This window comes from Ceratotherium simum, chromosome 2 (assembly GCF_057802395.1).
Source record: "Ceratotherium simum simum isolate JZ-2026a chromosome 2, ASM5780239v1, whole genome shotgun sequence".
NCBI lineage: Eukaryota > Metazoa > Chordata > Mammalia > Perissodactyla > Rhinocerotidae > Ceratotherium > Ceratotherium simum.
The window spans coordinates 34,041,672-34,064,994 of NC_141901.1; the positions used below are offsets into that span (position 1 = coordinate 34,041,672).

General features: G+C 35.3%; 1 protein-coding gene across 2 annotated transcripts in view; it reads right to left on the reverse strand.

The window, feature by feature from the left end:
* Nucleotides 1–23,323, reverse strand: part of ATF6 (activating transcription factor 6) — a 214,681-nt gene that overhangs the window by 52,924 nt on the left and 138,434 nt on the right. For both annotated transcript variants that reach the window (XM_014783280.2, XM_004424822.3), the window contains exon 15: nucleotides 640–724. In XM_014783280.2, the coding sequence (XP_014638766.2) occupies nucleotides 640–724 (85 nt within the window). The remainder of the gene's footprint in view (nucleotides 1–639; nucleotides 725–23,323) is intronic.

Genomic DNA, 23,323 nt, shown 5'->3' on the forward strand with positions numbered 1-23,323 from the left:
ACTCTTAGAACACAGCAGGGACTTCTTATACTGCATGTATAACCAGAAAGGCCCCAGACAACAAATCTATAGAGCAGTCAAGATGCTAACTGTTCCAATTTTGTAAATAAAAGGAAATGAATTTTTTCTTTTAAAAATGTAGTAATTTTACATGTAACTTCAAATTAAATCTTTTAATTTTTAAAACAGTAATTTTTTAAAAAAGTATAGATATTTATTTATTTTTTTGTTTGTTTTTTTTTTGTGAGGAAGATCAGCCCTGAGCTAACATCCATGCCAATCCTCCTCTTTTTGCTGAGGAAGACTGGCCCTGGGCTAACATCCATGCCCATCTTCCTCCACTTTATGTGGGACGCCACCACAGCATGGCCTGACGAGCAGTGCGTCTGTGCATGCCCAGGATCCGAACCCGGGCCGCCAGCAGCGGAGCACACGCACTTAACCGCTACACCACGGGGCCGGCCCCAAGTATAGATATTTAAAAGTCATATTTTGTGAAAACAGTGGAAAAATGTTTCAAAATTAATGTATGGATATATGCCTGACCAACTGAACATTTCAAATGTCTTTTAGTTAATCCAGAGAATTTTGGTTCAACAAAGCAATATCATGTCATTCATAAATAAAATTTCAACTTACCGTTTATATTTATTGCAGGTAATACAATTGACATCTTTGGTCGTGTGGTCTTGTTATGGGTGGTAGCTGGTAACAGCAGGTGATCCTAAGATTAACAAAGAACAATCTGTTATTTATAGTAGTTGGCTTAGTCCTATAACAGAACAAACTCAGGGTTTCTAAGATGCCAACATTTCATTGGGATCACAAAAAATGACAGTTTTTATTTGAACTTGGCCTAGGGGTAATTAACTACAAATCATCTTATGGTTCATTCATTCATAATGCAATAAACATTTACTGAGTGTCTATCATTACCAGGCACTATGTAGTATTCTTGGAATACTCCTAGGTTCTGCTAACATATATGCTGCAGTATACTACAAAGAGTATCAGTCAAGCAGTCAGAACAGAGGGATTCTAATTCTAGTTCTGCCACTGGATAGCTGTATGATCTGGGTCTGTTTCCAGTCCTGTAAAAAGAGGGAGCTAGGCTCGACAATGTCACAAGATACTGAAGTTATCTATCCAATAGAGTCTTTTCAAACTTTTTTTTAAAGAAGAGGAATGTTTTCTTCCCCAAAAAAATTCTGATCCCAAACTACTGATATATAAAAGAGATTCTCATTGAAGCAGGGCCAGGGCCTGGAGCCTTGCCTATTTAGCCTCCTCTTCTCCCTCTGGGGCAGTCACAGCATTGGACTTTGTTTGTGAGTAACAGGTACATACTAAAGAAGATGTATAGTTCTTGTCCTTAAAAAGCACACAGTTTAGTGGAAGAGTTTTAAAAGATTATAAATGCATGTCTAGTTCAATTATATAGTTCTTAATATAATATTGCCAACTTGTGATGATCTATAAGTGATCCAGGGCATCTGAGGTTTCTGGTTTCCAACCACACAAATACTAAAAAGAAGAATGAGCCAAGAGGAGTTTGGCTTCAAAAATGGGGGAGGTACAAGTGTTTTGGAAAAGGTATGTACATCTGTAGGTATTCCAAAGCTGATTATAAATGACTTATGACTGTGATATTTACTGCTGTTTTCAGTAACTCCTTTTCTTCCTAGCAAAAGCATAGGAATTGTCACAGTAAAAAGAAAAAAACGTACATTAGTGTTTCCATTTAAGGGAGCATGGTTCAACTGAGATAAAGCTGAACCTAAGGTAACTCCTTTTGCTTTCTTTTCTTGTCCCTTCGTTTCAAAATTCAGTCAACAAACCTGCTACATGAAAGGAAGCATCAAAGGTAGGATTTGACACAGCTGAGAGTGATAAAAATTCAAAGCAACTTAGTTCAAAATCAATGTGACTATGAAATACAATTATCAGTAAAGCTTAAGAAAAAATCTAAACGTGAAGAACAAATTGAAATGGATGTACATGAACAGAACTGTTTAGAAAACATTTCCAGTAACCGCTTGTGCTTTGTCTAATTCAAGGCAACATTTCTGTGAGAACTTGTTTTTTAAAAAGCAGGGAAAAGATAATGAGGTTGTTCTGTTAGAATTCCAGCATTGCAGCACAGGAGTTTTTTTTTTAAAGTGCATTGTTAGACACAAAGATCACACATTTCCAAGAGTAAGATAACATATTATAACCAAGAAAAAACAAAATTTGCTGATCTTCATGCTATGAAAATTATAAATAGCTTAATTCCTATAATTAAAATACTGCTTTAGCGTCCCCAAAATTGAATGAGAAAACAAACCAACAAACTTGCAAGCCCCAAATTAAGGCTATTGTAAAAATAAACACACTTAGATCCCACTGGTCATGGGTTAAGGTCAGTCTCCAACTTAAATCTGAGTTTCCTGCTAAAAGCTAGTTGCTATACTAAAAGTTTTTAAATATGATTTCCTAAACATTATGTTCCCTACTTTCTCTCTTCATTAAATTTTAAACAAAGAAGTTATTTTTGTAGCAGAAAGCCAAAAGACACATTATTATTTATGAAAAAGAAGAATCACATCTTGAATGCATAAAAATTTATTACAGTCAACCTGCCTTACCTCTAATTATCAAAAGTTTGCAAACTTAGGGGAAAAAAACCTATAATTTAAAGTGCTTATTTACCAAGAGGCCTAAACATCAGAATTGCAGGGAATCAAAGCCACTATACTACAAACTTTAATAATGCTTATCTTATGTTACAAAGTAATTTATACACACACACACACACACACACACACACGCCTGCGACAGTGTACGTAGTTGCTTCATTTAACATTTACTTTCACTTCCTCAAATTAAATGTTCCTTAGCACAACAAAGAATCTTCAATCAGTTTTTTCTCTCCAACTGTGTTCATCTCGCTCCTTTTTTTAGCACATCATTAATTCTACTAGTGACATCGTCAGAAATAAAGGAGCTTTACTTACTCAATCAACAAATATTTATTGACTTCTTACCATTCATAAAAACATTTACTGAGCATAGTGACCTGCTATGTATTCAGCTCCGTGCTACACAGAATATTTTCTTTCATAGAATATAAATTCAGGTTTTTAATTTTGTTGGGGAAACAATGCTGTTTAATTGTGGCAATGTTTAATTGTGGCAGAAACAGCCACTTGTGCCCAATATCTGCTCTGCTTTCCATAGGAACTAGAATGGAAATAGAACCTTCCATATTTAGTTGGGCACAAAGAAACCCAGAATAAAGACTTTATTCCCTAGCCTCCTTTGCAACCAAATGAGGCCATATATTCAAGTTCTGGTCAATGGGCTGAAAGGAGAAACGGTGCCTGCATGCAGCTTCTTCAAGGTGGTGGTGATGGAAGGCAATCCTCCTCCTCCCTTGTTCTCCTTTCTGCTAGCTAGACGGCAGATATGACTGCTAGAGCTGGAGTAGTCATCTTGGACCATGAGATGGAAGCTGCAATCTGAGGATTATGAAACAACAAGCCAGAGCTACGGATCCTGATCAAGGAGCTACCAGAAGATCTCTGGAACTTACACATGAGAGAGAAACAAAATTCTAATTTGTCTAAGCCACTATTATTTTGGATTTTCTGTCACTCATAGCTAAACCTAAACCTAATTACTAGTTATATTATAAATTTGTGAAACAGTACTAAAGGTATTTGGTCAAGAGGAATCTCAATAAGGGTTAAAGTAATCAGAGACAGCTTTACTCTTTTTTAACAGCATAAAAACACCATATTTATTATTTAGCTTTCTTGATGTACTTTCCCCCCATTTTACTAATTTATAAAGAACTTATAGCAGAAATTCAATCCTGGAAAAGTAGAGGTACAATTTGACGAATCTGAACGAAACTCTTTCCGTCCTGTTACGTCAGTTAAAATAATCCAACTGCAACAAAGTAAAGCTATTTAAAAATAAAAAGGAAAAGTAGAAAAAGGATGTTGCCGCAAATTATGTTGTGATATATTATATCACAATATAAATGTGATATATTTTGGCACTGTCATTCAAAACCATGTCACTAATTTTAAGATGTCTTCAAATGGACTCCTTAAAGGCCTTTATAGGACTGAGACACCACGGGATATCTTCAGGGAGGAAACTATATGGACAAATACTATAATCAAAGCTTTGTTCTCTTATTCCCAGAAGAAGTTAGAGAAACACTGGTGGGAAAACACCAAAACATTTCACCGTGAGAATAAAGCATCAGCTTTCCAATGTTATGCAATGAGAAAATATGCTATTTTCATACAATTCTCCCAATTCCCTCTTCCAAGTATTTTATTAGAAAAAGACAAAATATTAGTGCATAACACAGCATCCAAAGTTATCTGTTTCTCCTCTTTTTAAGAGAGCTAAAGCACTGGAGACTAACTTATCAAAAGAACAGGACTACATTTTACTCAGCTGAAGGTTATGATGGTAATTCACAATAAAATTAAGGTCCCGGGCCGGCCCCGTGGCTTAGCGGTTAAGTGTGCGCGCTCCGCTGCTGGTGGCCCGGGTTCGGATCCCGGGCGCGCACCGACGCACCACTTCTCCGGCCATGCTGAGGCCGTGTCCCACATACAGCAACTAGAAGGAAGTGCAGCTATGACATACAACTATCTACTGGGGCTTTGGGGGGAATAAATAAATAAATAAATCTTTAAAAAAAAAATTAAAAAAAAAAAAATAAGGTCCGACTAACGTAATTCACAATAAAATTAAGGTCCGACTAAGTGCTGTGAAATGTTGATTCTACACATCTGTGTAGAGTAGTAACGGATCTCAACTTAAACTGACTTACTAGATTAAACAACCCTTCCCTCTCTTCCTCTAAAACTTACCTATGCCCATAGCAAACTGAACATTCATGACTAGCTGTGTTTTTTCCAAAACTACTTCTGCTAATTGTATTTGTTAGTGTAACTGTGTAATCTAATAAAATATTAAACTGATAAAATACAGTGTGAAAAGAGAGCAAGATTTAATAAAAGTGAATTGGTTAAAAAAAATTTCTCTCATTGCAAGACAACCATAAAAGACGGGAAAAAAATCATAACAGTCTGCATTCACATTGCTTAACAACTATCTTTAAGTTCTTATTCTAATTTAAAGTAACTGTAACTGATACTGGAAGTTACGGTTGATGCATTGTGAGTACAGTTTATGCGGGAAAGGCAACATGGAACTCTAGTGGATCCGGACTCAAAGAAAAGGTGTTGGCCCTACACCAAAATGTGTCAAATGAATGCACATTTATATAATGAAATAAAATAAAGGTACATATAATTTTAATGATCCCTTGCTTTAAGCAATTTTTTTTTAAATTTTTTGTTTATTGCAGTAACATTGGTTTATAACATTGTAAAAATTTCAGGTGTACATCATTATACTTCTATTTCTGCATAGATTACATCATGTTCACCACCAAAATACTAATTACAACCCATCACCACACACATGTGCCGAATTATCCCTTTCACCCTCCTCCCTCCCCCCTTCCCCTCTGGTAACCACCAATCCAATCTCTGTCTCTATGTGTTTGTTTATTGTTGTTATTATCTACTACTTAATGAAGGAAATCATACGGTATTTGACCTTCTCCCTCTGACTTATTTCACTTTGCATTATACCCTCAACGTCCACCCATGTTGTCACAAATGGCTGGATTTCGTCGTTTCTTATGGCTGAATAGTATTCCATTGTGTATATATACCACATCTTCTTTATCCATTCGATTTAAGCAATTTTATTAATTAACAGATCATCCACTAGTTTCTGTTGTACCAGGTAACACAGCTTCTCCTGTATTAGGAAACTGACTCAGGTTGGAGCCTTTATCTTTGATAGAAAGGAATGTATTTAATATCTACTGATGTCCCTTATGGATGAGGGAAACACAGACTGCAACAGGCTGCACTTGTGACACTGAACAGCTTTCACTTGGATCAACATGTATCTCTATCAGTCAAAAAGATGTACATATCAGGCCCTTGCATATTAACAATAATGGCTTCGTAACGTTTTATATTTGGTCCATATTCACTAGATTACCGAGATAGAGTTTGTTTTCCAATATAGAAAACTATTTAAACCCAGATTAAAAATAAAAATAGCATCTATCCTCATTTCAAAAATAGCTTTGTATTGAATTTTCTCTAACCTATGTTCCTATCCTAGAGAGCTTTTGTTTTCTATCATCACTCTACCTTATTTACCTTACCAAGTATCTTTCAAGCTACCAAACAAACTGAAGAACATATCAAACTGTAAACATAAGAGGGCCAAAGCAGCAGTTACAAGTAGGCCTTTCAAACTTATCTAAATTACAACATTCTGAACTAAAAAACTAATATTCTTTTCTAGTAGTTATACTAATTGTTGATCAGAAACCAAACGTGTCTATTCATTAAAGCAAGTAAAAAGCAAAGGCAATTAGGAAATTTGAAATCATTAAAATACACAGACACACATAGTGACATATCCTGAAAATAAAAATTGCAAAAAAATAGAGGTAGTAAAATTAAGTAGAATGTAATCATTTAAAAAGTCTATTAAAATGTCTATGATGTAGGGCTTCCCATCACAGTAAAAACATAAGCAAAGTACATTACTCATCTCAAAGCTAGAACAGTTAATATAAATAGGTAATATGAATGCGGTATTTGTGCCCCTAACGTATGCAGGAAAACCACAGACCAATAAAAGGAAATGTAAAGTTTGCATCTGTACCATTAGTATGCATGGCAGCCAGAGGAAGAATAAATCAAAACTATTAGCGCTCAACAGATGGCCCAAGAGTAAGCCAAGGTTTACATTTTGACAAGAGGAAAATTTTTGCACTTAATTCAAACCTGATAATGTAGGCGAGATCACCAGAGGAAAAATTAGCTAGACATCCTCGTAAGTGCTAACTCAAGTTTTGCTTTAAGATGTGGTTCTCATATCAAACTCTGTAGGAAGCCCCCAAACCTGCCCAAGGGACCTTGATATCCCCTTTCATTCAGACAAAAATGTATAAGGTTGAACCACACAAAACTGTCATTTTTGTGGGTCAAATATAAATAATTTCAGAAGGTTCAACCTAATAGTTATATATGCCTCTCTTTTTTAAAACCAGAATTAATTCTGAGTTTCTTGGTCAAAATGGTTTCTTGTAAATACTTTCCCAAGGATAAGACAGTAGCTTCCAAATCATTCTTCTCTCTTGATGAGAGTTTCAGGGAAAGTGTTTCTAAACCAGTCAGGATTGTTTTCCCTGAAGAAAGCTGTTGGATAAAATGCTGGTTACATGCTTTGGACAGGTAGAGGGTTAGGAGGTCTTTGACCCTGTTCTTCACATTACTTCATTCAATAACTTGAGCTAATCAAAGTTCAAAACTTGGTCAGATATAATACAGAGCTTTTCAAAGGCTGGACAGTGTGTGATTTAGGGAAGTAAATTAGCACCCCGGAAACTTGTTATCAATCATCATTTGTTGAGTGCCAACAGTGTGGCAATCCAAAAACTGCCTTATTAAGGGAAAAGATCAAACACTAAATGCATAAAGGCTTTAACCATATGTGAATTTGTCAGACATAATGTTTACAAGATATTTCATTTTAGAAACTCACTTTACTCAAGACTACTGGTAGGAAGTGAATTTCCTGAAGATTAAATTGCATCTTACAGAGATGCTACCAAAGCAAACCACGGGGAGCGGGGAGGAGGAGGTCTGAGGCTACAGCAAATTTGAGTCAACAAGTTTTCTGAGGGCCGGCCCCGTGGCTTAGCGGTTAAGTGCGCGTGCTCCGCTGCTGGCGGCCCGGGTTCAGATCCTGGGCGCGCACTGACACACCGCTTCTCCAGCCATGCTGAGGCCGCGTCCCACATACAGCAACTAGTAGGATGTGCAGCTATGACATACAACTATCTACTGGGGCTTTGGGGGAAAAATAAATAAATAAATAAAATTAAAAAAAAATTTAAACAAGTTTTCCGAGAAAAGAGATTATTAGGGAACAAAGGGACAGTAACAATACCTATTGCATGGATTGTTTATAATGATTAAACAAGTTAATACCTTAAAGCACTTGGAATAGTGACTGGCACGCAGAAAGCACTATTATAAGTGTTTGATAATTTTTTTAAAAAAAGGACCAAAGAATTTGAGGTCAGAGAAGTCCCTGAGGAAATGCAACAGGTAGCGTGAGCATGGACGCTGACATTGTTGTCTAGATTTATTCCTTTCCACATCATAGCCAAGAGCCACTGCTCCACTGCTGAACAGAAACAGGATGACAGGCACACATGACTGATCCAAACTGCTGAGCCTAGAAACGAAAGCTCTTTATAATTTGGTCCCTACTCCTCTGGCTTCTTTCCATCACGATCTCTCACTATTCCTTTTCACAAACACTAGTGCCAATCATCACAGGTATTCTCTATGAAATCAACCAAGAAAAGAGGACACCCTCATATTTCACTTCTTTTAATTTAAAAGATGATAGGGGAAAAATAATTGAAGCACAAGTTTTCAAAGCTTCTACTCTATCTCTGTGCTTTTTCCAAGGATTTTTATTTTTTTAAGCACTGCTGGATTGTGTGTGTGGTTCAGGTAAGGTCGTAGGTGGAAAGGAAAGTTGGAAGAAGCTAAATTGGTTTAAATTAAAAAAGGTATGAGTTATTAGCAGGAAAAAAGGTCTAGAAGTTAGAAGGGTAGAAAAGAGATTGGTAAAGAGGGCTAGCCTGAGCTGCGACCTTTGTGTGCTAGCAGAGAGACTGGGACAGTGACTCTATGGTGTGTGTGTGTTGGGGGGGGGGGCGAGACAGACGTTTTGCCGTCTATTGTTTGATTTAATATTTCGTTTGCAGTATCTTCAAGAGACTTCATTAAAGGCCTACATTACTTATCAAGTTTTTGAGGTTTTGGATTTGTATTTCTTTTGCATGTGTCATCATGCCAAAATCAGTCTCAGAAAAGGGCAAGCAACTAAACCACCTTCTTGAGCTGAGACAATGGCTGTGTTCTTTGCTGTGTGGCCTCCTTTGGTTCCCATGAGTGTTCTGAGCTGAATTCTCCAACCTTCCAAGGAGTCTGTGAACTAACAAACAGCCTTCTAATAAATTCCTTTTCTGCTTAATGTAAGCAGTTTCTGCTTTAAGTTTATAGTAGGTTTCTGTTGTTTACAACCAAGCACCATTAGTGGCCCAGTACTGGAATTTCATTTCTGACATATTTGATATTGCTTGGTTAATGTCTGACCTAACATTTTCCAAAAACATTAATTTTAATTAGATTAACCATGGCATTATTTTAGGTAAATAAAAGACAACAGATTGAGTCATAAATCAATGGACCCCCCTTATCTCCCACTCGATCCCCAAAGTAATGAAAATTGGCTCTGTCACCACCATTCTACTGTAATAGTCCTCATAAATATTGTATTCTAACTGGTAAACCCACTTGCTTGTATCTAGTCCTCACCCTACTTTCTCTCTGCAGCATTTTACTCTTTCAACTCTCACTCCTCAAATTCTTAGTTCTCATTTACCTCCAACTTTTTTTTTCTTTGCTGCCTTCTCTTCTACCCACAACTCACATTAAAAATTAGTGTTTCTTAGAGGCAAATATTTTTTCAATCCATATCCTTCCTTGGCATTCTCATCTAGTCCCATGACTTGAAATATATGTCTGGCTCAAACCACTCAAACCTTAACTCAAGACCCATATTTATAACTGCTTGCTAGGCATTGCCACTGGAATATTCTATAGGTCCTTAAACTACAATTTATCTTCCCCTAGATTTCCTATTTTAGTTAACTTCATCAAATTCTATTTATCCAAAGAGAAACCTAGAATGATCTTGGACTGTTTCATTTTTCTTACCCCCAACACTAAATATGTCCCTTTCTCATTCCTGAGCTTAAGTCCACATTAGCTCCTCTCATCTATCTCTACTCACTCCTTGGCAAGCTCATTTAGTCTCAGGGTTTTAAATATTATCTATACATTGATGACTCCCAAATTTATATTTCTAGCCCATTTCACTCCTTTGGCCTTGATGACTCCTATATCCAACTGCCTACTCAAAATACCCACTTGGACGTCTCCAAGTTAAGATACCTAAAACTAAGCTCCTGATATACCTCTCAAATGTGCTTCTCCCATAGTGTTTCCCATCTCAATGGCAATGCCATTTCTCTCAGATACTCAGACCAAAGATCTTATAGTATTCCTCTCATACTCCATACCAATCCATCAGTGAAACCTATCAATTCTACTGCCCAAATATATCTGGCATCTAACCATCAGTCCAAGCCATCATTATCTATTATTTGTATAATTACAATAGCCTCCTAAATGGTCTGCTCACTTCTGCTCTTTCCTACTTGAAGTCTATTCTCATTACAGCAACCAGAATGATCCTGTTAAAATATACATCAAAATGCTCCAATGACTTCCAATCACAGAGAAAAATTAAAATAACCCCAATGGCCTTTAAGGCTGTGTATGTTCTGACGCACCTACTTATTTCTCTGACATCATCTTCTATGGTTCTTTTCCTTATTTATTCCACTCTAGCTGCAACAGCTACCTTTCTTGTTCCTCACACATACAACGCATGTTCTTGCGTCAGGGCCTTTGTACTTGCTATTCACCCTGGAATATCCTTTCCTGGAACATGTGCATGGCACACACCTTCACCCCCTTCAAATCTTCACTCGTATGTCAACTTCTCAGTGAGGCCTTTCTTGGCTACTCTAGTTAAATTGCACAGACATATCCCCACCAAACACACTCACGTCCTTTCTCTTCTCTGCTTTACTTTTCTCCCTAACACTTACTGTCTTTATAAATAAGCTTTACAACAGCTGATATTTTTATCTGTTTTGTTAATTGCCAAATCCCCAGGACCTATTATAGTCTTTTATATAGCCAGGATCCAAAAATGGTTTATAATATAAATAAATTAGCTACAGGAGTGCTATTACAATGGCTTTTTTTTTTTTTTTTTGCTGAGGAAGATTCGCCTTGAGCTAATATCTGTTGCCAATCTTCCTCCTTTTTTTTTTTTGCTTGAGGAAGATTAGCCCTGAGCTAACATCTGTGCCAATCTTCCTCTATTGGCACATTTCCTCTATGAAAATACTATTAAAATACTCCTCCTTTTTCCAACTACATATCTGTAGTAGGGTAGGTTTTCTTCACATATTCCAACCAAAACAATACATTACAACAGATTGAATGCAGAAACACATAAGAGAACCCTGCTATTTTTCTATTAAATCAGATATTAGAAATTTGCAAAACTGTAACACAATGCCACTCTTCTCACTAAAAAAATTTTTTTTTTGCTTTGGAGGATATAATTATTTTTCATTAAAAATGTTATTGATTTAAAAATGTAATTGTTTTATTGTTATTTTCAAATAAGTTATTAAATAAATATTTGAAACATTTCTAGTTTTAACTTCTACTAATGGCTAATGATATAAAGCATCTTTTTATGTGTTATTGGCCTTTTGTATATCTTCTCTACTTATATCCCTTGCCCATTTAAAAACTGGGTTGTCCTTTACTGTTGAGTTCTAAGATTTCTTTATATATCCTGGATACAAGTCCCTTATTAGATATATGATTTGCAAATAGTTTTTCCTATTCTGTGGGTTCTCTTTTCTCTTTCTTAATGGTGTCCTTTGAAGCACAAAAGTTTTTACTTTTGAGGAAGTCTAATTTATCTATTTTTTAAAGTTTCTTACTTGTGTTTTTGATGTTATATCTAATGCATGTTTAGTTTTATAAACTTTTCCAGAGTGGCTATATTATTGTACATTCCCATCAGCAATGTATGAGTGATCCAGTTTGTCCACATCTTTGCCAGCATTTCATTTTGTTACTGTTTTTCATTTTTAGTCCATTTTTAACGTACAAAGTGTCAATTCCGTTATCACCCTTCTGGGACCAATTCCCACCTACCTACTTCTCCCCTTTGCATTTCCATTCTCTACCACCTAGGCCTAGGCAAAATTAACTGCCCTTCATTTATGTTTCCACAATCTCTTATACCCATCCGTCTTAAATCACTTAACATATTATAGTTTGTGTTAATATGTCTGTTTCTGCTCGGCTGCATGTCTTCAGGGTAAGATTCACAATGGTGAGATTCATAGGCCTACTGAAATCATATGAGGCATTATATTTAAATATGTATATGCATTTTTCTTGGGAGAGGGAGGGTTCAAGATCAAAAAAGGATGAAGAATCACTGCTTTAAAGGGAAAACTCCATCCTTCAATTCCTAGCATCTCAGACTAAAGGTATTCAATAAATATTTTAGCATGAATGACTCTTCTAGTGAAAAAAATTATCTCACTCAAAATTGTTTCATATTTTACAGACAAATGACTTTCATGCTATAACAATTGCTTATTTACATTGAAGCAAAAAGATTCACTTATAGATATAATGTACTTGAACGGTTAGATTTTATTTATAGTGAAAGAGTGAGAAATCTAAGTTTAGCAAAGCATTTTATAAGAAAGTTTCTTCTCTACAACAATATGTTAAAAAGATTATACACCATGATCAAGTGGGATTTATTCCAGGGATGCAGGGATGGTTTAACATTCGCAAATCAATCAACGTAATACACCACATTAATAAAATGAAGAATAAAAATCACATGATCATCTCAATAGATGCAGAGAAAGCATTTGACAAGATACAGCATCCATTTATAATAAAAACTCTGAACAAAATGGGTATAGAAGGAAAGTATCTCAACATAATAAAGACCATATATGAGAAACCCACAGCTAATATCATCCTCAATGGTGAAAAACTGAAAGCCATCCCTCTAAAAACAGGAACCAGACAAGGATGCCCACTGTCACCACTCCTATTTAACATAGTACTGGAAGTCCTAGCCAGAGCAATCAGGCAAGAGAAAGAAATAAAAGGGATCCAAATTGGAAAGGAAGAAGTGAAACTGTCACTATTTGCAGATGACATGATTTTATATAGAGAAAACCCTAAAGAATCCACCAGAAAACTTTTAGAAGTAATAAACGAATATGGTAAAGTTGCAGGATACAAAATCAACATACAAAAATCAGTTGCATTTCTGTACACTAACAACGAAGTAGCAGAAAGAGAAATTAAGAATACCATCCCATTTACAATTGCAACAAAAAGAAGAAAATACCTAGGAATAAACTTAACCAAAGAGGTGAAAGATCTGTACACCGAAAACTATAAAACATTTCTGAAAGAAATTGAAGAAGACACAAAGAAATGGAAAGATATTCCGTGCTCTTGGATTGGAAGAATTAACATAGTTAAGATGTCCATACTTCCTAAAGCCATCTATAGATTCAATGCAATCCCTATCAAAGTTCCAACAACATTTTTCACAGAAATAGAACAAAGAATCCTAAAATTTATATGGAACAACAAAAGACCCCGAATAGCTAAAGGAATCCTGAGAAAAAAGAACAAAGCTGGAGGTGTCACACTCCCTGATTTCAAAATATACTACAGGGCCGGCCCTGTGGCTTGGTGGTTAAGTGTGCGCGCTGCGATGCTGGCGGCCTGGGTTCGGATCCCGGGTGCGCATCGAGGCACCACTTCTCCGTTCATCCTGAGGCCGAGTCCCACGTACAGCAACTAGAAGGATGTGCAGCTACGACACACAACTATCCACTGGGGCTTTGGGGGGAAAAAATAAAAAAATAAAAATAAAAAAAAATAAATAAAATCTTCAAAATATACTACAAAGCTATAGTAACCAAAACAGCATGGTACTGGCACAAAAACAGACACACAGATCAATGGAATAGAATCGAAAGCCCAGAAATAAACCCACACATCTATGGACAGCTAATCTTTGACAAAGGAGCCAAGAACATACAATGGGGAAAAGAAAGTCTCTTCAACAAATGGTGTTGGGAAAACTGCATAGCCATATGCAAAAAAATGAAAGTAGACCCTTACCTTACACCATACACAAAAATTAACTCCAAATGGATTAAAGACTTGAATGTAAGACCTGAAACTGTGAAACTTCTAGAAGAAAACATAGGCAGTACGCTCTTCGACATCAGTCTTAGCAACATCTTTTCAAACACCACGTCTGACCGGGCAAGAGAAACAATAGAAAAAATAAACAAATGGGACTACATCAAACTAAAAAGCTTCTGCACAGCAAAGGAAAACCATCAACAAAACGAAAAGACAACCTAACAACTGGGAGAAGATATTTGCAAACCATACTTCTGATCAGGGCTTAATCTCCAAAATATATAAAGAACTCATGCATCTCAACAACAAAAAAACTACCAACCCAACTAAAAAATGGGCAAAAGACCTGAACAGACATTTCTCCAAAGAAGATATACAGATGCCCAACAAACACATGAAAAGATGTTCAAAATCACTAACTATCAGGGAAATGCAAATCAAAACTACAATGAGATATCACCTGACGCCCGTCAGAATGGCTATAATTAACAAGACAGGAAACAACATGTGTTGGAGAGGATGTGGAGAGAAGGGAACTCTCATACACTGCTGGTGGGAGTGCAAACTGGTGCAGCCACTATGGAAAACAGTATGGAGATTCCTCAAAAAATCAAGGATAGAACTACCATATGATCCAGCTATTCCACTGTTGGGTATTTATCCAAAGAACTTGAAAACACCAATTTGCAAAGGTACATGCACCCCTGTGTTCATTGCAGCGTTATTCACAATAGCCAAGACTTGGAAGCAACCTAAGTGCCCATCAAGGGACGAATGGATAAAGAAGCTGTGGTATATATACACAATGGAATACTACTCAGCCATAAGAAACGATGAAATCCAGCCATTTGTGACAACGTGGATGGACACTGAGGGTATAATGCAAAGTGAAATAAGTCAGAGGAAGAAGGTCAAATACCGTATGATTTCCTTCATTAAGTAGTAGATAATAACAACAATAAACAAACACATAGGGACAGAGATTGGATTGGTGGTTACCAGAGGGGAAGGGGGGAGGGAAGAGGGCAAAAGGGATAATTCGGCACATGTGTGTGGTGATGGGTTGTAATTAGCATTTTGGTGGTTAACATGATGTAATCTATGCAGAAATAGAAGTACAATGATGTACACCTGAAATTTTTACAATGTCATAAACCAATGTTACTGCAATAAACAAAAAATTAAAAAAAAAAAAAAAAAAAAGAAAGTTTCTTCTCTAAATTAATGACCATTTATTTCAGTTCAGATTGTCATTTTCTAACAACCCAGACATGATTTAATAGAAACAACTAACATCTGCTCTGGTCAGTTTGTGGTTACTCCATCATCATCATTATTCACTCATATCCTTAGAAAATCTCTTTTTTAACATTTATAGTCTTCCCCAAAATTAAATGAAGTCTTTTCCCAACACATCTCAAATTCCACCAAAGCAAATATTATTACCAATCTGTATTCATACTATGATGAGACATACTAGGAATAAATGGAATATAGGGCTGGTTGCTACAAAGATGACTTCCAAGAGATAAGAAGCTTGAAATTTTGGTATCGATAGCACTAGAATACATTGAGCAAATAACAGAAGCTCATTAAAACTTTTAAAAAGTGAATAAGTGAATGAGTGAACCTTTTTTCTTATTGTTAAAGGGAATCTTAAGTGAACAGAACATGAGGTATACTCATTTCAAGAGACTAATATGTCTAGAGATATTATAATGTCTAGACAAATTCATTTTTTTACAAACTTCCTTAGCTGTAAAGATAGTAAAAACAAAATAAAACTCACAAACACATAAAATAGGATAAAAGAAGAAAATTTAGAGCACCCAACTGGAAAATATGCTCCTCATCAGAAACAGTAATATGAGGAGTACAACTGGAGGAAATCATAATAATTGAAAATTATTTACTCTCCTCATCAGAGCTCAGCTGTTAAACAGATGCCTCTAAGAAATAAGCCATCATTTAAGATACTGCCTAACACTTACCTACGGAAACTCTCAAAACAATGTAACAAGAATCTAAACCGGAGTTTACTCTCCAATGTGAGATCTATAGAAGTGCTGATATGAGTCATTAATGGTGAAGCGTTAGAGGAAATAAGATATGCTGAGCCCTGCCCTGGAATGCCAGGTCACACAAACAAGTATTCTTCATAAACAAAGACTGAATAGATGGGAGGCCTTAAGCAAGTTATTATACAAAATAATGCTCCTTACTCTAGAGGGTTTTTTTTTGGGGGGGGGGGGTAAGGTGGGGATTTTTTCTCTAAGTTTTGGATCTTTGTTCTTACAAGTAAATCTTTTATTAGGATATATGCTCTTTAGACTACCAAATGGTGTGAGCTCTGAAGATCACGACATTCACAGAAGATCATGAAAAGTCACCTATCAACATGGAACTCAAAAAGATGTGTAGAATGACAATCTGAAATGGCTGACTGAAGTATCAGGCTAATTATAAAGAGGAGTGATAAACTAAAAAGGGAAACAAAAGCCTATCAATTAGGAAAACAACTAGGTACTATTATAAAAAACCCACCAAGGAAAGTGTCTAGGAAGTGAATGCTAGATAATAAAGGGAGGTAAAGATATTCAACTGACAAATCCTAATCCTTTCTTTGTTTCAACATACTCACAAGTGTTAGGCAAAGATACTAAACTGCTGCTTTCTAAAATGTTAAAAAAATAATAATCCAAAGCAGTTTAAAATTTTCCTGAAGTTTTTCTATTTCCCAACTCTTGCTATATCTGTCACATTCAAAAAGCATACAAATATAGACTATTTAACTAGGAGATGATAGCCAATAAACTGAAAATCAGGTCCCAACTTCCTTCTCCAACCTTACCTTGTACAATACTCCCTGAATTCTAATAAACTCAAATTATTTCCTTTGTTTCTTTTCTTTCCCACCATGTTCTTTCACGTGTACCTAACTTTACAGTGAGGTTCCTGTGTCCAGAATGCCCTTGCTCTTTATTATTCTGTGCTGGGAATACCTTTTCTCCTTATACGAATCAGGTCATACATTTTTCATCTTTGAAGGCTTTATGATCATCTCCCTCTCAACCCCAAAATCTCAGGTCTCAAGTCTCACATAGAGGATTTTCTTAAAGGTCTGCTATTACATTCAAAAAGTCAACCAAAATTATCACAGAAAATATATTAGGCAAGAGCACAGAGTCATAGGGCAGGAAGAAACCTCAGAGATCATGTAGCCCATGTCCTCTTTTAAAAAAATTGAGGCCCAGCTGGGATTTAGAACCAGATCGGTCAACAACAATTTTATTCCAACATACCAACAATCAACCAAATCAAAATAAATGTTTCTAAAATCACCAAGAAAAATGACATTGAGACCTTCAAAGTGGAGAATACATTTCACTCATGAAAGGCAGTTTATCAAATTGCTAAAGTGCTGGATTCTGCTCACTATCTGGGTAGGTTTCTGGGATGTCCCTAAATAAAAGGAAATCAATATCCATCAACAACTTAACAACACATAATTATCTATCAAGTCATATTTGTCTACGACATAAAATTTCCACTCTCTCCCTTGTGTACTTCTAGTTATTTTTTTTTTTTTTTTGGTGTGTGATCAGGAAGCATACGCTACCTTTAACATCACTCTGAATCATATAAGATCAGGATGGTAAATATACAGGGGAAAAAACTGTCATCATAGATAATCTTTATAGCCTCTAATTTATGTCAATTACACATAATTATATGAAAGTAAGAACTAGGGATGATTGTAAATGAAGGTGAGTTGAAGTAATTTCACATCAATATAGAGAATTATTTCAGTATTATCGATAGGACCCTAAAATGCATTTGCATGAACAATTCTAACATAGTCACATATTAAAATGTTAAAGTCAAAATAGGTATAGGCAATATTATATATTAGTAATTATTCTTACATGTCACAAGTAATGAGTAGTGAAAACTGTCTTATAAATCTTTGAATTTATTATTTCCACAGCTCCCAGGATATACTTTCTTCACAAAGAGAACTGAGAATTGTTAAATTATTTTCTTTGTTCACAAAGATGAAATAAATATGACTACTGTAGGCAGAAAATCAAAGAATGATCAAAGCATGATCTGATGACAACTCTCAGAATATAAAACTTTTATAGCAAATAAAAATCACTCCAATATAAAATAGTAAGTTAAAATTATAATATAGTAGTTTTAAATGACAAACCTTGTGTGAGTATATAACTTAGCTGTTTGTTTATAAATAATCAAATCTAAAAACAAAATATAGCTACTGTTTGCTACTCACATTAGCATTGCCAAAACTATGAATATAAACCCAATTTATGGCTTACCTAAAACATACTTAAGTATACTGGGCGGGTAGGGGGGAATGTTGGGACTGAAGAATATGTCTTGCTCATTCAAGACTAACTGGCTTTAAAAATTACTTCACGTAAGGACATATAAATACTTCACATGTATGACAAACAGGAAAACCTGTTTTATAACAGTTAAGGATAAGGTTTGCTGTTAACAGGACAGAATAATGTATGAGTGGTTGACACAGTGGTCTGTATACTGTAATTTTATACTAAATATCATAACAGTTACTAAGATTATACAGCAAAGGTATTCCCGAACATAAATTAGTAAATGCATTAATACTAATTGTAAGCCCAAGAACATGTACAGAGTTTCATATATACTTGAACAAAATAACAGATCAATAAATTCTCAGGATATGTTAATCAACAGACTAGTACAATTTGATGGTTTAATGAAATAATACTGCTTCTTGAAGTTACTGAGGAGAGATCAAGATTGTCTCTAAAATAAACCAGCCATTAATCTGACTATAACTAAAAATTTCAGAACTCTTTTCAGAGTAAATTTAGTTAGTTTAGAAATTAGTGAAGTTTCAAAGACACTAAATAAAGGAATAACTATATTCTGGTATTAATTCATTAAAAGGAACACCAATCTGCCTGTTGTATAAACATATGTTTAAAATGTTTAAATTAAGAGGTCAAACATAGCATTACTGTGAAATAATACTAAAAGTCTCAAATTTATCTTCTAAGCAGAACTTTTAAATTAAACCTTTTTGAATAAATTTAAATGACTTCTGAGGTAGGAAAGGAAGAGCTAAAAGGAATGAGTAATATAATATTTCTTTCCGACTATGATAATTCTCGTAGGCTTTGCTTTTATCAAAGTTTTAATTTTTCAATTTTCAAATGTGATGAATAATTTTTAAATTTTCTTATGGATCTCAAGATCATTAGTTTTGCACAAAACTTTTACAGAATGAGCATGTCTCAGGTAACGCATAAATTTATGTCTCTACATGTGTACTTGCAAAGGAAAAACTTAGCACATACTATAAAATTAAGGAGATTAAAAAAAAAAATAAACCACAATATTTGCTGGCTTTAATCAAGTTATTCTGACTTCATTTGTTGCCAATACTCAATCTTCGAAAAGCATAAACATAAATTACATTCATAAATAACGTTTTATTCTTCCTACCACACTGTTTGGTCTTTCGACTTCTTATAACACAATAATGTGGAGTTTAAATGCAAAAGATTATATTCAACTTACTGGCTTCTTATTGAAAATATTAACCCCAGCTCATGAGGCTCATAAAAATGGCTTTCTAAGAGGTCTTTTTTCATGCGATTTGTTAATTATCTATGAGCATAAGTTGAGTATTACTCCTCCACAGAAGAGCAATCACATAGCCTGTCAAATTTCTTCAGTTCTGGATGTGTGCCTAATAGAAGTATTGGAATAAGCTGTGAAATATAAAGGCAATGGGTTCAACCCTTTTGTGCTTGTCTCACAGCATAAAAGATAGGGAAAACCGTTTATCAATATTAAAGAAACAGAGGAATAACGTAGTGGTGTGCTGAGTTCACTCTACTTACTCTATTTAAACTGTTTAAAATTTATGAAATAATTTTCACATGGAATGTTTTAAGTCCTTATATTTATTAGCAAATAAAACTTAATAAAATCTAAGGGGCTAGTCTAGTGGTGTAGTGATTAGGTTTGCGTGCTCTGCTTTGGCGGCCCAGGGTTCTTGGGTTGGGATCCTGGACACGGACCTACACACCGTTCATCAAGCTGTGCTGTGGCGGCGGCCCACATACAAAATAGAGGAAGATTGGCACAGACCTTAGCTCCGGGACAATCTTCCTCAGGCAAAAAGCGGAAGATTGGCAACAAATGTTAACTCAGGGCCAGTCTTCCTCAAAAAAAAAAACACTAAGAGAATTCCTTCTTAAGTATTTAACAAACTATGTAACTTTCAAGTATTTAAAAAACTGTTTGACATTTTAAATACAGAAATCTGGAAGGGTAAAGCATTATGTTCATGACCATAGAGAATCAGTTTTGTAAAACAAGTTTCAGGATTCTTCACTCTTTGATACACTAGACTTATTTCTCCATAACTCTTGGTTAGAAAAGTAATAAGAGAATTACTGATGTTGTTAATCGGGTGAGAGAGCTGCTTTCAAATGGGCTTATAGAGCATGGGGATTTGATACAGATGTTTGGAATAACTTGCAGCTGTTGCAGGATGAACAGGTTTAATGAAATCACTGGGAATATTGAAGGAGAATTGCCAGGAGTACTTTAAAACATTTATATTATTGTGATATGAAAAAATGTTTAATTAGAAGCCTGAAATTGGCCTTGTTTACTTCTGAATTAGATTTTCAGATGTCTCTCACGACTGTGACATATTCCTGGGCAGACATCCACATACATGCTCAGCTGTAGCAAAGCGCCTCACTTACTGTATCTTATGAGAAAAGAGAGAAACAATTTTCTTTAGTTTGATCCAGTTTTGGTTTAGTTCAACTTAATTCAAAACACTTTATAAACTTAATATATGCAAAACACTATAAGCGATAAAGAGTGAATTAAAAACCTCTCACTATTCTCAAGAAATTTATCTAGAGAAAGTATACATATACATAAAAATAATACAAAGAATTACGGGAATTTTAATGGAATCATGGGGATTTAACTGAGTGTTCAAATGTTGTTCCTTGAGGAAGAGCCCGACTGCCTGTAGGTATTCATAGGCACCAGAGGTACATTATTCTTTCATCCAGATAAAAACACTATCAGATAAGTGTCTCAATTTTCATATTAAGATGTCAAACTTACCATCTATTTGGTTTCCAAAGCATATGGAGCCACCCTTAATTAGCAATATAGAATACTAGTACTCTAGGCTCTCACCTAAAGCCTGGATAAGAGAGATGCCATTTAGAAGGCATGCTGAAGGGGCATGCTAGCCATCCAGCCACTCCTTTAGGCCTCTAAGTTCCAAGACTAAGTTGGATTCTCAGAAGGCTTGGTTCACAAAGTGTAGTCTCTCTCTGAATGGCTTTTACAGAGTTGTACATTATAAACCAGATGATAAACCAATAAAAATTTTACTAAAAGTCAAAAAGTCTACACTAAATGGAATACCATGTTCCCATAATATATCAGTGTAGAAGGTTTTGGTTCAGCTTCAAGGCTCATCTCAATTACCTTAGAAATCTCAGCTCTAGAGCAGTGCTGTCTAATATAAATATACTGCAAGCCATATATGCAAGCCACATACATAATTTTAACCTTTCTAGTACACAATAAAAAAGTAAAAAGAAACAGGTGAAATTAATTTTAATCTATTTTATTTAACCTAATATATCCAAAATATTATCATTTAACATGTAATCAATCAACGTAAAAATTATTGAGATATTTTACTTTTTTCTTCATTCTCTAGTGTGCATTTTACAGTTGCAGCACATCTCAATTAGGACTAGTTACATTTGAAGACTTGTGGCTAATATACTGAACTGTACTCAGGATAAACTTCTTTTGGGAAATGGTCCTTTCAGGCTTCCTCTCCAACAGAAAACTACAGCTCCTCTGCTTTCTCCCTTCATTCTGTAGGTTACTAGGAACAGCAGCCATGACAACTGCACTTAGCAGTTCTTTGATGGTGACCACCACCAGGAGGTGGAGGAGTTGGTCAGTAGGATATCTTAAACCCAAATAATCAAGTGAAACAAACAAACTCTTATACTATACTTCTCCTGGTCTATCTCCAAATGCTCTAATAGCACCATCCTCCACACAAATGGCATTGCTGATGGGATGGAATAAGTCCTCCTGAGAAGGATATGTAATGGGAGTTATTAAAACTCCTAGGTTTTGTTTAGTAAGGGTCATTTTTTATGAACAAAATAAAGTTAAATTTAACATATAAATTTAGAGATTGTTTTTTATTTCTTTACATAATCTTTAATTAAGTAAAAATATTACAGCCCATTCTGGTTTAGAAACATTTCAATTTCCTTAAATTTCACAGAATAAAATAACACACTACTTCGTAGGGCTGTTGTGTTAATTTGTTGAATCCCATTGGTTTGCATATTTCTAGAAGAACTCTTTTAACAATCTCATTTATTGATAATAACGAATCAGTGTAGTGCAGCAAAAAGAACACTAGCGTAAAATGGAAGATGATCTGGCTTCTGGACTTTGCTTTGTCATAGATGAGGTGTGTGATGCTATAAACTGTCTAGGTCTAATTCTCTTCACCCATAAAATTAAGGGGGCAAAAGTACATCTCTCAATTTCAAAAATCTAAGTTGGAGGGGCTGGCCTGGTGGTGTAAAGGTTAAGTTCATATGCTACGCTTCAGCGGCCCGGGGTTCGCAGGTTCAGATCCCAGGCCTGGACCTACGCACCGCTTATCAAGCCATGCTGTGGCAGGCATCCCACATATAAAATAGAGAGGAAGATGGACAGAGATGTTAGCCCAGGACCAATCTTCCTCAGCAAAAAAAAAAGAGGAGGATTGGCAACAGATGTTAGCTCAGGGCTAATCATCCTCACACATACATACACACACACAAATCTAAATTGGAAACTATATATTTATTCAAGAATTTCAAAATGCTTTACACTTTGAAAGTAATATTATTTGAAACAAATGTTACAATAAATGGCCAAATTGTGAAAGGAACCTAATTCTGATTGTAGGTTCAATTCTTATTCATCAGCTCCTGTTAGCTTTTCACCAGTAAGCAAAAATAACACTTGACATTCTCTGAGAAAATTCATTAAATTCAGTTTACTAGTGAAACATTTTAAATTTGAGTGATGGGAATCACTAAGCTTCACTGATAAAATTCTGCTAATTGACCTTTAGGAACTTGAAGACTTATCACAACAAAGAAAGCAAAGAAAAAAGATACACAAATGTATAATTGTCTAACATGAAG